General features: G+C 49.7%; 1 protein-coding gene across 1 annotated transcript in view; it reads right to left on the bottom strand.

The window, feature by feature from the left end:
• Nucleotides 1-16,934, bottom strand: part of Plxna4 (plexin A4) — a 423,940-nt gene that overhangs the window by 322,974 nt on the left and 84,032 nt on the right. The window contains exon 3 of the mRNA XM_027950129.2: nucleotides 12,209-12,391. Within this exon, the coding sequence (XP_027805930.2) occupies nucleotides 12,209-12,391 (183 nt within the window). The remainder of the gene's footprint in view (nucleotides 1-12,208; nucleotides 12,392-16,934) is intronic.

The following is a 16,934-nucleotide window of genomic DNA, read 5'->3' as shown; positions in this document are numbered from 1 at the left end:
CTTTATTACTTTTGTCCTCCTGCTGTAGGAAAGACGGCTCCGCAGGTGTGCAGGCCTGTGGCACTCAGCTCATTCGGAAGAGAGATGGAGGGTGCGTACGTGAATCTGCTCCGTTTGTCCAATATCAGAAGTGCAGCCAGAACCAAAGGTGAGATCTCCCCACTGTCAGTTCCAACATTTTACTCAACACCCAGGTCTGGCTGGAAATAGTTCAGGAGCATGATTGGGCCCAGATGCACTCCCAAGCAGAAGCTTGGACAGGCTGGGGTGCCTAGGAGTAATCATGGGAGGCAGCAGAGTGGAATTTAGTGGCTCTGCTGGCTCTTCCTCAGCTTCCTTGGGCTTGATACATGGTTGCCATGACCACTGGAGGAAGTATGTTATTTCCTAGTATGAAGATGCCCCTCCTTGAGCATCTTAAATCCCGTGTGCCCACACCCATATGCCTTCATACTTTTGGGGAGAAATAAGGACAGAGAAAGGAAAACCCCTAAAGACAGGGATCAACAGAGAGAAAGAAATGAGTTCTTTCCAGCTTCCTGCCCCAAACCTTTCCATGAAGCGGCCTGCCTCTCTGTTGCTGCGTCCCCCACCCCCTCCAATGACCCTATTACATCCTTCTGCCTCTGCCCCTGGACAGAGAAAGAGTTCATTCAAAAGCAAAGGTCAGAAAGGAGCAAAGGTCCCTTTCCCCCATCCCCAGACCCAAGTCCCTCAAAAACAATCAAATATAAAGCAGAGATTAAATTATCACTAAGCTAATTATGGGAATCACACTTAGGCGGGCTGCCAGGAAGCAAGGTCAGCAAGCAAGAGGCATTAACATGAAAGGCAGATGCAAGAAGCGCTTTAAAAAGCAACTGGGAGGCCCATTACCCCCACCCGCGGGGGAAACAGAGACCACTCTGATATTGGAGGCATTGTCCATCTGGGCAAGAGTCAGAGCATTTGACAGCTAAATAGCTGTACTCTGTCATCATCTCGAGGCCAAAGTGGGTAAGTCAGAGGTAAACTGATTAGATGGCATGTTGCAAATGTCCCAGAGAGCACAAGATGGTACAGTGGCTCCATCTAAGGGGGCGGAGTCCAAGGGGGACCATGCTCAAGTTGCAAAGAGAAGGTCTGCAGGCTCTTAACGGTGCATGGGGGATGGGGGAGGCGTGGTTGTGCTGGGTAAATATAGGTATGTGTGTGAATCAGGAACTTGTGCGTGTTTCTGACTGTGAATGTGGCAGAGAGGTACACACAGCCACGCATGTTAAAGTATGTATTCATCTCCCTGAAAATAGAAGGTGAGGAGCTTGGAGAGAATCAGAGGGCCCCTCCCAGCATAACTGCAACTGGGCAGTCCCCTGTGAGCTTTCTGTGTTGCCAGGGCCCTCACATTGCTTCTACTAGCTCAACCATGAACATCTGTATCATGTTGCCGAGTTATGGATGTTCGATGTTTCCTCATGCATCAACAACAGGATGCAAATTTTAAAAATGTTGGCCAAAAACACAGCAATTCACAAAATGAGATTAAGGACTAAAAAATCAATGTTTTTCAAGCAACCTGTAGGAGGGTTTCCTCCACTCAGCATGTCAACTCTGCCTGTCTCTTGCCTTTTCCAGAGAAAAGCTAGCTGGGGGAGAAGACTGACTAGGAGCTGGTCTAGAGTCAGGGCCTGCTGTGGGTTCCAGCCCTCAGAAACTGAGTTCAAAGGGTAATGTCCTGCCTGTGTCCAGAGTGAATTTTTGGAATTCATGGTCAGCAAAGTAGTTTCAGGGGGAAAGTGGGAGAATCTTTGGAAGTTCAATTGCTGAGAGAAAATTAATTTGCAAGGCTCTATCTAATTGTAGGTAAAAGAAAGGATTCAATAAATTTGGATAATTTAATTATCTCAGAGACATCTGCTGAGCACAATCTAATCATTGTATTTAAGTAGAAAAGTGCCCTCACTCACAAGGAAAAACTAAATTTGGGGTGATACAAACATCCAGAGCCTGACTAATGGAAGAATGAATGAACAATTAGTTTCAGTTTTAGGAGAAAAAAAATGTAAATCACAAGAAAACCATATGAGAGAGGTTTTATTTTCTAAAATAATGTCCCCAACTGCCACACTGGCTCCACCTGGTTGAGGGCACTGTCAGCAAACAATATGGAAGTTCAGGTCCACCCAGGACCGAAGCCCATCCTGCCTCATTAAACTTCATTGGATCTAAGAAAGACTCATTTTCTAAGTGAGGTTTAAAGTGTATCTTCCTTTTCCAAGTCTGGTGTGTCCAAGGGAAGACCCAGAACTACTGTGATCATAAAGATCCATTTAGATATTCTGATAACCTGATACATCAAATATGGTTATAATCACATGCAACCTTTCAAAAAATCTGTCTGCCCACCATGAGAAGATGTAGTAGAAGAATCCTGATAGAAAATAATGGATACATGCTATGCTTTTTCAGCAGGGGGAAGGTCGGACAAAAAGCAGAGAACCAAATTATCACTGGAGTAGATATTGGTAAATTACCAGAAAGATAAGTTAAAGGCGTCATCAACTTATAGATCTTTCAAAATGGACCAAAGATAACTAATCACCTTCACTATTATCAAAATCCACACGTGGATAAGATTCCTGTATAATCTTGGATGTCATCCTGCCAGGAGCTGAAATCACAATTGGTGCCTGAGATTCCCACGGGAAGTCCTGGAAAGCAGTAGAATTGAGTTTAAGTTTTGGACACAATGATGACAGCAAGTCCTAAGGTGACTTCAGAGCCACTGTAGCCCCTCAAGTGCAGTGATCCCAGGACACCTTCCACCCCGGCATGCTCACATCTGGGTGGGCAGGCAAGTGGGAGCAGTTCAGGAGAAACACAATCTATGACTTTTCTTTCCCACCTTTTATCCCAATGCCCCAGAAACCCTTTCTAGGAAAAGAATATTCTGGAAAGTGACTCAAAAGAGGTCCCAACAGAAAACCTAGGACCAGGTGAGGCACTAGGGGAAGAGGGGTGCCAGAAGTTTCAGTAGCCAGAGAGCAGTGCCAAGGAGGTGGGGGTGTCCCTGAGCCCACCCACACTTCTCATCCACCCCGTCTTTGGCTACTTATTCTAAGGGCACCAACAGGCCACAGCAGGTGAGTGACATAGACCTGAGTCTCCACCCAGCTATTCCTATAACACAGGACGTGAGCCTTAGGCTCCAGACTGAGCAACAGAGATCATGCCCCAGCAAGGGACATCAGGGGTGGCTTGGGGGACAGGGTGTTGCTCCTTATGCATCCTCTGTACCCTTTTAAAAGGAGACTCAACTTTCCACATTGAGGCAGACACTGTGGATAGCAGCGCCTCAGGCATTCCTTCACCCATGGTCATCCTGGGCAAATTGGTCAAGATAGTGTGTGTGAAGGGATCTTTGGTACAACGTGACACACTGGCAAGGAGAACACAGCGAGGGCTGGGAGGGAAACGGTGAGGACAGAGGACAGGGGTGGAGAGGAGAGCCCAGAAGCTCAAGTTTGGGCTGGGAGTTTAGAAAGAAAGAGAAGGTTGGATCCTTGGGTGGTGAGAGGGCGCGTGATAACCGTGAGCCACACAGATCCACTGTGACCCAGCTCTGCTCCAGAGGGCCTGCAGAGCTGGAGGGGCTGTGACCAAGCACAAGCAGCCATCTTCCAAACAAGTAAAGGCAGAGACCCGGATGCCGGGCAACAGGAAGGCAAATCCAGAACCCACAGTTGCACAGCTGCTGGGTGAGACTGTTCACAGGGGAGCTCAGCACACAGCAAGTGTCCCTGGCCACAGGTCAGGGGTAGGTGGAGGAGCACAGTGTGTCTGCTTCCCAGAGAATCTTCCACCTCCCCACAGACCCCCCACCCGCTGCAGGATCCCAGCTGGGTGCACACTGTGCTGAAGGGGACCTGGCCGTGCAGGGAGGCTGGGCCTGGAGCAGCCATATAGGCAGCTGCGGAGGTGGGAATCCTGCTGCCTCTCAGGTGGGAGCCTCCTCCTCGGTGTTTAAATTTAACAAGGCTCTTGAGTACTCACAATACAAAGGCCACAGCTGACACTGGGGGCCCCACGTCCTCGGTGCAGCAGTTCACACAGACCAGGCTCTGGGCAGCGGGGCTGGACAGGCGGGATGAGGTGAGTTTTGTTTTGTTTTTCCTAACTATGAGAGTAAGAGGATTTGAGCTGCATCAGGAAGATGAATCTGCCATTCTTTGTAGGATGGATTAAATAAGTGAGCATCCAGAGACAGGAAAATTAGCTACGGCTCCCCAAGCACCAACACAGAGACACAGAGACAGGGCAGGCCTGAGGGAATGAAAGGAAGGTTCTGGCCAACAGCCAGGCTGGCCACGTACAGGAGGCGGCCAGGTGACCATCTCCTCTCACAGTCCTAGAGGCAAGACTTACCTCCAGGGACAGAGGAAGGCCTCAGGTAAAGTCCATATGTTACTATGTAAATCAGCAAAGGGTAGACCTTCCATTAAAATATATGACCTCAGGGAACTCAGCCTGTCCCTTTTATCATGGGCAAAACAGAGGTTTTCAGATTTACCCCAAAAAAGAAACACAGAGGATGACATAAGAGGAGGTGTGTAAAGTGCACAGAGTCCTGGAACAGTGCCTGGTACCTCCGCGGGATCCAAAGTACCTAAGTGACCTTCCCCCATTCTCTTTCCCAATTCTCTTTCCCACCAGCCCCAGTCAGCCCAAAGCGACTCTCCCTAAGGAGCCGGAGACCCCCGCTGTAGCCCATGTCAGGAGGCTGCACTCTCTGTGGCCACACACAGCCACTGATTTGAAGGCCAATTCTCTCTCCTCTCCCTTCACCAAGCACCACCCTTTCCCTGATGATCAGAGCCCTGGGTATGGCCCACCAGAGCTGCACTCCTTCCTAAGGATGGGGTGACTCCTGCTCAGCCCCCAATTCTCTAATACAGCTGCACAATCAGAACCCTGGGAAGCCAGAAGATGTGCCTGGGCCACTGTCATTCCAAGCAAGGCTGTGCCATCTCTAGAGCACTAAAAGCAATGGTCCAGGCACCTTCCAGGGCCCGGATACAAAGCCCTAAGTGGTAGGAGCCACTACAAGGCCCCAGGGGCCCCACTTCCTGGTATTCACGCCCTTGTGGAGTTCCTTCCTCCTGGACGTGAGCCAGGCCAAATGGTGGCTTCTAACACCCAGAGTACAACAAAAGCACTGACATGTCACTTCTAGGATCAGCTTTCAAAAAGATGATGGCCTTCTTCTTGCTCGCCCCCTCTCATTTTCTCTCTTTCCTCTTGCTCTCGAGAAGCCAGTGCCCTGTTTTGTTGGGGTGTGAGCAATCTTGATGGCAAAGAACTGGCCTCCTCTCTGTGAGGACCTGAGGCTGGCCAACAGCCACACAAGTGACCCACACCACGTTGGCCTGATTCTTGGGCTGACTGCAGCCCAACCCAACACTTGACCACAGCCTGTGAGGACCCAGCTAAGCATGCCGGGATTCCTGACCCACAAAGGCATATGGTGATATGTCTGGGCAATTTGCTGCACAGCAATAGATACCGTTCCCCTGTGTCACCTGGGCCAGGACAGAAGGTATGAAATGGATGCGAGAGACTCGACGGAGCGCAAAACGTCACCAGGGAGGTTTTTACAAGAAGCCAGAGCTGCTAGAGGAAGACACCACTGAGAAGCAGCCCAGTGGCCACCTTCACCAAAGTCCCTAAAAACAAGTGGGAACTCTAAGTGGACCCCCAATCAGAGCATCAATGGTGGACTGTAAATCAGTCCAGCTGCCACCACTTTCCCCATCAAAGTAGCCACGGAAGTCTTAGCAATTTCTGGTAACGAAACCCTCCCTTGGGTCTCTCCTCGATGAGAACCTTCACGCTACTGACATCCAGACCCTATTCCCTCCCATCCAGGGTGTAGCAGGGATGAGCCCAGCAGTAAGGGACCTCTACAGCTGGGGCCCACCTGTCCTTTGCTTTCTGCCTCCCACCCCCCTCCTCTGCACACCATGTCACTCATCTCTTTGTTGTCTTGGTTACATGGCCAGGCTCCTGATATGCTGCTAGTTTTCATTCTAATGATATGTTCTTGTAAAGTACAATATTTTACTTCAATTGCATGTGTCACTGGATAAATTCCTCCGGCGCGTCTGACATTTGTGTATCAGCTGATGGAAAGCGCTCTATGATTTGGGGCGTTTCTGCGGCACTTTCTTCAATTTTAATGTCTTTGCATTTTAATTTACGATCAGAATCTTTCTATACAAATGAATATCCACACACACACACACACACACATATGATTCCAAAAAGTGGCACATGTATCAATAAATCTTGAATTGACAAAGCTCATTTCAAATGATCTCTTTAAATCACATGCAGTCGCAATGATCATTTGGAAGAGAGGATGACAAGAGCCCTTGAAGTCGTGTTTGCTGGGGATGGCAACCTGGGCCTCAAGGGGAAGTAGGAAGAGAAGGTGTGGGTGCTCAGCCATCAGATTGGAGCCTGGAGAGGGCAGAGACCATGCTAAGGACACCTCCCCACACTTGTTTGGGTCAGTGCTGAGTGGACACTTGAGATTCCCCCCAGAGATGTGTGGGGAAGGTAGGGGGGCCCATGGACAGAGTCGTGATAAAAAGGAAAGGGGGAGAGGATTGGGCTGGTGGGGCAACATGTTAAAAGGATGGTTAAGTAAGGGCTTACTGTGTTCAAGAGCATAAAATTAGTCCAGGGGGACAGTACCCAGCTTTGTTGCTCTCCTCATTGGCATAACAAGGGGAAAAGCATATAACACAGAAAAGGAGATTGGGACGAGACAAGAGGAAGGCACAGGAGGAGCAGACAGTTGGCACAAGGCAAAACTGTCCTGAAGGGCCAGTTTTAGATCCCCAGGATGGGCAGACTAATGACGCAAGGGCCGTCTGTTCCTTTCTGTTCCTTCCTGCTCGTGCCTAACCACGTGTAAACTTGAGGCGCTCAGGTTTGAGAAGCACCTCATGCGGCAGAGCAGACCGACCACACGTGGATCAACTATACAAACCCACAGGTTTCCAGTCAATGTGGAGATCTAACACGGGGCCTCCATTTCTTTCCTGATCTTTTCACCCATCTACGGAGCTTTACATGGCATGAATTTATTTTTAAAGTGGATTCATATTTCCAGAGGAGTTTTACAAAGAATTCCTGGGTGTATCTAGAAACTGGCAGAGCAGCGGCTGGAACATCGGGTCTGCTATTGCTTTGAGACTCAAGGACTGAAAACACGCACACAGAGGAGAAGGACACCAGCTCCAAGCTGTCTGTCTGCACAACTCTGCTTCTGGCTAATTTCCCTCCTGGACTCAGAGAGCCTAGGGAACACGCGCAAATCGATTTTAAAACACATTCAAGGGGTAAAAAATTAGGATAATTAAATTAATCTGCATGACAATTGCCAATAAAAGTGATTTTTTTGTGTTTTATGCTGCTATTGACTCTGCAGGTGGACGCACATGCAGTTCTCAGCCAGAGAGGCTGGTCTGGCCGGAAGCATGCATGCTTACAGCAAGAGCACCAGAGCTCTGCCTAACCAGATCCAGAGCTCCACCCTGTAAGCACGAGCCGTTCAGCCCAGCAAAAACATCCGGGAAAGACGCAATCACAAAACTAAAGAAGCAATCACACCTCAAGTGGAAGTTTATGATGTTTTGGTTCACAATGAACGTTAGTCTCTCCCGCTAACTTCAGGCAGTAATTCACTGCTGAGCAGCCGCCATAAAATATGATCACTTAGCGAGAGGAAGCAAGATGCAGCGAGGATTTCTGCAGAAATATTTAAGCAAAGGAATCTTGTCTTTCTGAGAGCACACTGACCTGATTACCCCAACTTGGGTCAAAGGCTTTCAGATTTGGGTGGTCACCCCAAGGCAAGTCAAGATGGTGTTTCCCTTATGATTTTCACCTGTGGCTGAAATTTTAATAGTCTGTGGATTATTTCTAAGTTCCTAGGTACCTCCTAATGAGTGTAACGTTTCCGTGCTGTATTTCTTAAGAGCACACACCTTTAACGCTCACTGTGGGAAAAGGCTGCCAATGCTGTCTATAACACATACACTCACATCAGAAAACATCAAAGACATCCAAATTGGCACTTTCCTCACCTCCTTTCCCCTTGCCTCATGTGATGTGTGCACTTGAGGAGTGAAATTACGGTCATCAAAGGCAAGGTTGCAAATGACTGGGACTCACACCTTTCAAACACAATGAAAAGTCAGTAATTTTGAGGGCAGCCTATGGATAGCTACAGTCTAGCCCCTGGGTCCCTAAAAACCCAGAGCCAAACTTCCTTATTCTCAGTAAACCCCCAGCCTCCTTTCTGCCCACCCTGCCCACTTTGAGTCCCTTGTCATGCTGCAAAGAACTCTGAAAGGCCCTCGATGCACACAGGAGATTATTACAGGGCTCAGGGACACCAACTCTGTAATTACGGCTACCGTATGATTTCCATTATTCTCACCCCCTGATCTCGGTCGCTCACAAAACTTGCTGCAAAATCCTCCCGCAGCCCCAAGTTTGTCATGGCTGGGCCTCGGCCCAAAGGGTGGCTATGGGCGTGTTAAGCTCAGGGGGAAAGCAAGTCAGATATCACAAGGAAAGGGGTGGGGCACCCAGAGAGCTGGGGCGGTGGAACATTTTATTGTTTAGGAAAAATAAATAAACGGGCCACTTTTGCTTTTTATTATTTCAAACAACAGGCACCGTGGCCCAGCCTTCCTTTCCCACTCCGACTGTCCCCTGGGCCAGCTGTGCTGAGCTGGCAGAAGCAGTTGCTGGGCTTGAGCAGAACCATTAAGAGGCTGCCAGTCTGAGCCCACGGAGCAGAAAGTGTGTCCCCGTGATGGCGCCTCTTCCCAGGGGAACGACGGCTCGGTCCCCCCACACGACCCTTCTGCTCTTGGCTTTCAAATTTTATGCCTCAGCAGCCCCACCAATGCTCTGGAAATTAAATATAATGTCCCAAGTGGCTGAAAGAGAACTATGTAAACCCACCAAGGGAAAAGATGGGAAATGCCAGCCCGGGGTGACTTGGCCCTGCCACCTGCCCCTGCCAGTCTCTGAGGGTTGTTTCTAAGTGTTCACCCATACTCCTGGGCTGTCCTCCTCCCCACTCCTGAGGATGTGCTGTGCATGAGCTCTCTGGGAAGGGACAAGGGACATTGCGAGCTGCCCGCTGCCTCAATCCACCCTCGGACCAACAGCATGCATCTACAAGGTGACTCTCTCAGGTTTACAGTGCAACCATGACTTGAAAACATGTGTTTTTTCCCCCTCAATGATTGCCGGTTATGTGCACTGAACTTTCTATGTTCATTTCACTGACACCGTATTCCAGCCAGGTCAGACAACGACAATAAATAAATCCTCATCCAGGTTTCATTCTGTCTTGCCAGTGAGTTGCATGATCCTCTGGCTGCCGATAGGAAATTTGGCAGATAGGACTTTGAGGTCAATGGAGGATGTCACTTTTTCCATTGCACTGAGACTGGGCTCACTGCAGGGAAGGGCCAAGACCCCCATAGTGTGTTGCCTATTTATTTATTCTCAATAGTGCCTATTCCCCATGGGAGCAGGCAAGACGGTCAAGGGACGCTGGATGGGATGGTAAGAGAACCAGTCAGCTTTCCACCACTATAATAAAACACTGAGATAAATAACTTATGGATTAACCATTTATTTCTGACTCATGGTTTGGGAAGTGCCAGTTTAAGTTCTGTTGGCCCCATTGTTTGGGGCCTGCAGGGTGGCAGTACATGGTGACCAGAGGTTGTGGTGGAGCAAAACTGCTTACACCAGATCCAGGGAGCAAAAGGAAAAGGGCAGGCACCAGGGTCCCACGACCCCCTTCAAGGAAGACTTGCCTCCAGAGACCTCAGGTCCTCCCATCGGCTCCCCTCCCCAAGGTTGCACCACATTCCAAAGCACACCCCCGGGGACCAGGCCTTCAACACAGGTCCTTTGGAGGAAATTTGAGATCCAAATTACAGCAATAACACCTTTGGGATTTAGCGTTCACTTTCTGCAGCCAACTGAAACCATCAAATAACAGCAAAAGCGGCCACCTGAACAACCAAGGGAAGTGTCCCCCAGAGCCCTGCCTGCTCAGTGGCTTTCGCGCTCCTCCCCTCGGTGCCCGCGGAGGCTCACGGGACACAACTGCAGCAAGACTGGCGGCTGACTGCCCGCCCACTGCCAGCCGGAAGCTGCAGACTGAGGGACCAAGGCACTGGAGTCGCCAGCGTTTCCCAGCAGCTGCAGGTGATGGGAGGAAGGACCAGGAAGGCAACAGTCACACCCAGGAGCTGCGTGGGGACATCACCCCCACGCCTTCCAGCATCTTCTCCAGGCCTCCACAAAACTCAGTTCAATACACGAGTCGGCATCACAAGGAGCCATGAGCAAGACAAAGTTCAGTTGTACTTACTGTGTTCTCAGAAAAGGCAGGAACCCATGAAAGAGGATTTTTGAAGATGTGTAGACAAATGGGGAAATCGTTTTTTGGTTTTGACACAGATGACAGGACCCTAAAGTCTGGTAATTATGTCCTCCTGGGCAGTGCCACACAGGCAGGACATTGTTCGTCACCCTCACAGAGTGTGCCATGAACCTCCAGCAGTGGACACTGCCTTCTTTTCCAGCTATTTCCCACTCGATGCTCCACATGCACATCCCCGCTCACACACACGTCTTGCCTTCTACACTGTCACATTCCAGACCCTACAAATGGTGCCACAAAGGTATCGAGTTCAACAGAAAGAAAGATTTCTGTGTTTGTTGCATAGTAGGCTGGTAGATCAGAAATAACCTTCTAAATATTGCACAGAACATTTCCCCTGGACCATCCAGAGCCAATGCCCAGAAATACAGCAAAGAGAAAAGTAGGGATCAAGGTTCAATCTCCATCACACAGTGCCTCTTTACTTAGCCCAAATCACACAACATCCAGAGAATTCTAAGGCAAGTCCATCACCAAAAGGTCATAGGAAAGGACTGAAGTACAACTCTCAGTCAACAGAATATAAGATGGAGAGCGTATAGTCTTAGAAAGACTTCTCACCCCATCAAGGAAGACATGCTGTGGAGCCAGCTTCAATCCAGTGAAATAGAAAACCCTGAGCAAGGAGCATCCCTGGGTGGATGGGCTCTCCCAACACTGCTGACGAGCCAAGATTATCCAACACCCCAAGAGCCAGCCAGCTTCTGGGGATCAAGGAGGACAGTCCAGGTCCTTGGACCATATTTCCACCTCACCTTAAGCAATTCCTATTGTTGCATGGCCTCCACATCTCCTTGTCCCACAAGTTGGCTTTTAGCCCCATTAGCAATTCTAACAGGTCTGCGTGTTCCTCCATCTGTTCCCTAAATGGATTCCAGATGGATGCACCAGCCAGAAGGGCTGGAGCAAGAGGAACAGGCCTGCCCTGCCCCCTCCTCCCCGCTGCCCACTTCCCCAGCCACCCAGACCTAATAAAGCCCTTGCCGCAGGGCACTAGCCCAAGTTGAACAGAGTACACTGTTTGGAATGATAGAGGAAGCGTGCACTCAAACCTTTCCTAGGGAAGAGTGCACCACACTGCCGCAGTCTGGCTGGGCACAATCAGGAGCCACTTGTCAAAAGAAACTAACTTTATTTTTAGAACCACACACGCCAAACAAAACAGCCTCTCAGGAAAAACCCTCAGAGCCTCAACTGCCACCACCGGCTTTCCACAAGCCTCTCTCTCCCCCACAAGCTTCTCTCCACCTCCCACAATCCTCCTGCTCTTGAGGCCGATTGGCTGGGTCATGTGGGCGGAGCCAAAAAAGTCCCCCAATGAGCAGCTCCGTGGTCTGAAAGGGCAGGGAAACAGCCCAATGAGCATCACCGCAGAGGAGCCAATCAGCTAGATGTTGCTGGGGCCGCTGTGAGCCAATCATCAGCCGGCAGCTGGAAGTTTGCTGGGGCCCCTTCGGCTGTGGCTCTCAACACCACACACTCACAACAGCCTGGTTCTCACAACAACCAAGGACAAAGGCATTGAAAAAAAGGCAATCATCCTGACCTCCAGCAGCCTATCTCCCTACGTCAGACCAGTCTTATAGCCCATCAAGCGCACAGGAGTAAGAAACCATGAGATAATATCATCCCGTGGGAGCAGCCTGTCTCCACAATCATCCACCAGCAGCACCTCATTCCTACCTTCTTCAGCTTGCCACTCTTGGTGCCCACGAAGGCTAGAGAGTGATTCTTGTAGACGTAGGCAATGACGGAAGTCATGCGGTCCCTGTCCTCCGTGAAGACCGGGATGCCACGCACCATCTCGGACACTCCCAGGGGAGCATTCATATCCAGGCCACAGAAGTTGTCATCGATGGTTAAGAGCTGAAAGTGAAAAAGAGACGAATCAAAAAGGAGCTTCAGGGCTGGGATCGTGGCTCAGTGGTAGAGTGCTCGCCTGGCATGCACGAGGCACTGGGTTCGATCCTCAGCACCACATAAATGTAAAATAAAGATATTGTGTCCACCTAAAACTAAAAAAAATAAGTAAATATTAAAAAAAAAGGAGCTTCAGGGCCATTGTCTGAAGTCAGAGAACTCTAGAGAGAGAAGAATCCTGGATCTGGTACAAATCCTCCCTTTTTAGAGGGACAGGCTCAGCAGTAGAGGAATTTGGTGACCTGTCAGCAGTCACTTACGGAGGCAGCTGCAGGACCATGACAAAAGAGAATCCCTAGGGTCTCTTCTCACCAGACTCCGTGACCTCTCTGCCCTTCCTCAGACCCTTCCAGGCACCATCTTGGTGGCTTTGATTGCCTGTCATCACCGGCACATGGAGAAGCACTGGGCCAGTATCTGATGAGCATGGCACGGAGAGCTGGGCTCAGGTGTAAGAGGGAAGCAACCTTCCCATGTACACACCTGCCGTGGAGCAGACGTGCCGGTGGAAATAAAGAACTAGACGCATGAATGCATAGCTAACAGTCACAGCAGAGGCCTGTGCAGGTGATCAGCTGGGGAAAGGAGGAGCGGAGAGGGAAGTCCGTGGAACTCCCCGTCTTACAGAACCACGGTGGTCCCTCACCAGCCAATCCTAGGGCATCCCATCTCTTAGGGCACAGCAAAGAGGGGCAACCGTGACCTTGTCATGCTTGAACCAGGCTTTCCCAAAGCGTTGTCTCTGGAATCCAAGCTTCCCAAGATGCTCCACTTAGCAGGGTTCCTTGGAAACATCCTAATGCAATCTACGGCATTCATAATGGAAAGTCTTAAGAAGAAACATGTTTACCCAATCCTGGCCTATTATATGTTTCATACCAAATATATATATATATTTGGTACCAGGGATGCTTAAACACTGAGCCACATCCCCACCCCTTTTGATTTTGAGACAGGGTCTCTCTCGCTAAATTGCTTAGGGTATTGCTAAGTTGCTGAGGCTGGCTTTGAACTTGCAATCCTCCTGCCTCAGCTTCCTGGGCTGCTGGGATTACAGGTGTGCGCCACTTTGCCTGGCCCTTTTAAGCAATAACACCTGTCAGCCTTCCTTAAAGATACTCTTGAAATATCCTATGGGACACACCAACCCAACTCTTTGGCTCCAGGAAGCACAACCTCAGGGGTCAGGAGCCAGTAGGGAGAGCTTCTTGGCCAGATCCCCACAACATTTCTGCTCAGTCTCCCCTTTTTTTCCCATGAGGCCTCCAGATCCCCAATATAATGAGGGGTACCCATGCAACACTGGTGCAGAGGCCTGCACAGTGACTTGCAAGGAGCCTCCGGCACTCTCCACAAACAGCCTTGGTTTGGCTCAGGCCTCTCCCAGGCGCCAGGAACTTACTGGATTTTCCACCCTTTCTTGGAAGCACTGTGTGGCCTCAGAAGAGTTACTCCGTCTTCCTGTGCTTTTATTTTCTGCTCTATAAAGACGAAGGAAACAATCCCTGCTTTTTGATGGGCTACCATAAAGCCTATTGCGCTCATGCCTGTAAATGTCTTTGGATCTTTCAGAAAAAGGAGTGAAATAAAATACAAGGTGTCACTTTTTTAAAGGCTTCAATCCGGCCAAAGCAAGAGAAATCTGGAGAACAGCAGGCAGGCTCTTGCCAGCGCAGCTGTGTGAAAGTGGCCAATTGAGCTCTCCAGGGCCTGGGGCTCCTCCGCTCTGTTCCACGGAGGGGGCTGGCAGCCATCGTCCACCTGGGGAAGGCCATGTGCTGAGCATTGAAAGCTCTCTCTGACCTCTCCCCTTTTTTCTCCCCTTCTTCCTCCCAGGCAGTCAGGATGGACAGGGGGAGAGTGTGGGCAGGCCCCGCAGCCATGTGCAGAGCAGATGTCTGCTTCATGCCTTTGATTACTTCTGGTCTCTCCTACATCATCTGGTCCACAGCCCAGACCAAACTCAACTCTCCGCTCTCCCTCTACAAAGAGCCACGGGAGTCAAATTTAGGAGGGAACTTTCAAGGTCTAGGTTGACCTTTATTGTTCTTCCCATGAAGATAAAATGAGGAAGCAGACAGGTAGTAGAAGTTAAAAGGGATGGAGAGAAGAAAGAAAGCAAAGACTCAGGAGAAGAGGAAGCGATGCCCATGCCTTGCTGGAGGTAACCATGGCAACCTGCCAGGCGTTCCCAGGGAAGCTGGAGCGCCGGAATCCTCATGGTCCTTGAACACTGCTGGTTCTGGCTCACAAGGAATCCACATCCCTAACTTTCCGGGGCTACACTGCTGCAGGGACCTCTGCCATCAGCAACCCTTGTACTTTGTCCTAAAACCCATTTTCCAAGGAGATGAGACTGAATGATTGACTACTTTGCATAGGGGGAGACTGAGGTGTAGAGCAAGGTCAGTGTCCCCCATCACCTGGCCACACTTATAACACTCATTAACCTGAAAGTGGGAGACTTCTGGCTTCTCAGTTTCCAGAATTACCTTTCTGTGTGGTCAGATTTACCAAACACAATTTTTCCCTTTGATTGAGCAAAAATCAACAGTAAACTCTAAAAAAAAAAAAAAAATAGTATGCACTTCAGCAACTGCATCATCAAATCATGCTCACTCAGAGGCAGAAGGTCAGCAACCTGTGGGTCCCTTTCTCTGCAGCACCTCAGCAGCCAGGAGACCAGGTGAGGAATTTTTTATCAAAGGGAAGTGAGGACAGCCCAACCCCGAAGCCTGAGCCCAGGGCTCGCCCATCTTCCACTCATGCAGCTCCCTGTGAGCCCCTCAGAGACCCACACTGTTCTCCTCTAAACACACGTCAATTAAACATGGTATTCTAGCCTTGTTTACTACAGTATACTACCCAACATCAGGCTCACAATATCAGATGATTAAACCTTTTATCTTGACATAGTGAAGAATTACTGAAAGGGTAGGAAAGGGGGCAGAGGGTGGGATCGGGGGTAGGAAAGGGTAGGATCAGGGGCAGAGGCTCAGTCTCCTCTCCTGTACCACGGCAGTTACTCCAGGGTTATCATCAGGCTCAAACGAGGCAAAGGATGCACTGGGACTTACAACATGGCGCCCCATGGCTCAGTTTCTCCCTGCTATGGGGGTCCAGGTGATGGAGTTTTTACCAAGGCCTTTGACCAAGATGGCTCAGGTCAGCATGGATGCAGCGGTCCCCCAGCTGTGGTGGGGAGGAGGCCTGTTTCCTGGGGCATTAAGGGAGGGATGTTTCACATGGAAGTGGCGGGGAAGAAAATTAGGCGACACGTTTGCAGGGCAGCTCAGCTGCTTCTCATCTGGACAACTTGGTCCTGTTGTTCTCTGAGCTTCACTTTCCCTGACTTTAAAGCAGGAAGACAGGACCATTGTGAGGACTGGAGGGGGCAATGGCGAAGGGCCCAGTGGACTAGAAGCTCTTCAGCACCTGTGTCTTTCCACCCCTTTGATGCAAGATATTTCACATTGTTTTTGAGTGGAAATCCAGCCGAGAACAGGTGAAGGCTGGTGTGGATTCCTGAGCACCCTGGGCAACAGGGGAGGGTGGTGATTGTTGACTGAGACTCCCCCTGGGCCCCATTACAGCCAGATTAGAGCCATAGCCAGAGGAACTAGGTCCAGACTTGGCTGTGATCCCCTTTCAGTCACCCCATTGTGGCCACCATGATGATGCTTATTTATTAAAGAGCAACTTCATTCTAACAAGGGAAGCACATAAGCACCCAGGCCATGAGAATCATGTGCTACCCACTAGAGCAGCTCCATCAACATACCTAGAAGCCTTAGAACTACAACCTCTGCCCCATCTGAAGGACACTGCATCTTCTTCCCACTGCCCCCAAAGCCTTCATGGAATGTGTGAGGTGTCAATTAAGATGGGCGGCCATGCACTCCAGGGACTATGAACTCAAGGACAGGGAGCATGTTTTATATTTTTGTACCTTTAGCTTAGTTCCTGGTGCATAGTAGGTTAAGATACATGTGTTAAATGGATGGAGGGTGGGTGGGTGGGTAGATAGATGGGGGGGCGGTACATGGATGAATGTGTGGGGATGGGGGGTGGTTAGATGGATGTATGGATGGATGGATGGATGAATGGATTCATGGAGGGGCAGGTGGTTGGATGGATGGATAAATAAAAGTCTGGCTTTCACAGTGGCTAAGAGTGGGCAACAAGGCTTGAATTCCATCTCTGCTACTTAATGCTGTGTGATCTTTGGAAAGTCATTTAACTTCTCTCTAGTTTGCCACCTGTTAATGGAGTTTATAATAGTACATCCTTCATAGTACAGTGGTGACGATTAAATAATTCAATACCTAGGGAACAGTGCCACCAGTTAGGAAGAGCTATGGAAGTGTTAGCCTTTATTATGGTTTGTCGCCTTCGAAAACTCAGCTAGCCTTTGTGAGTCTCAGTATCTCTGAGAAAATCCAGTGTCTACCTCAGAGGCATTATCAAGATTAAGGGGCTAGTGTTGTCA

The sequence above is a fragment of the Marmota flaviventris genome, chromosome 1 (assembly GCF_047511675.1).
Source record: "Marmota flaviventris isolate mMarFla1 chromosome 1, mMarFla1.hap1, whole genome shotgun sequence".
In the NCBI taxonomy this organism is placed as follows: domain Eukaryota; kingdom Metazoa; phylum Chordata; class Mammalia; order Rodentia; family Sciuridae; genus Marmota; species Marmota flaviventris.
This window is presented reverse-complemented; position numbering and strand designations above follow the sequence as displayed.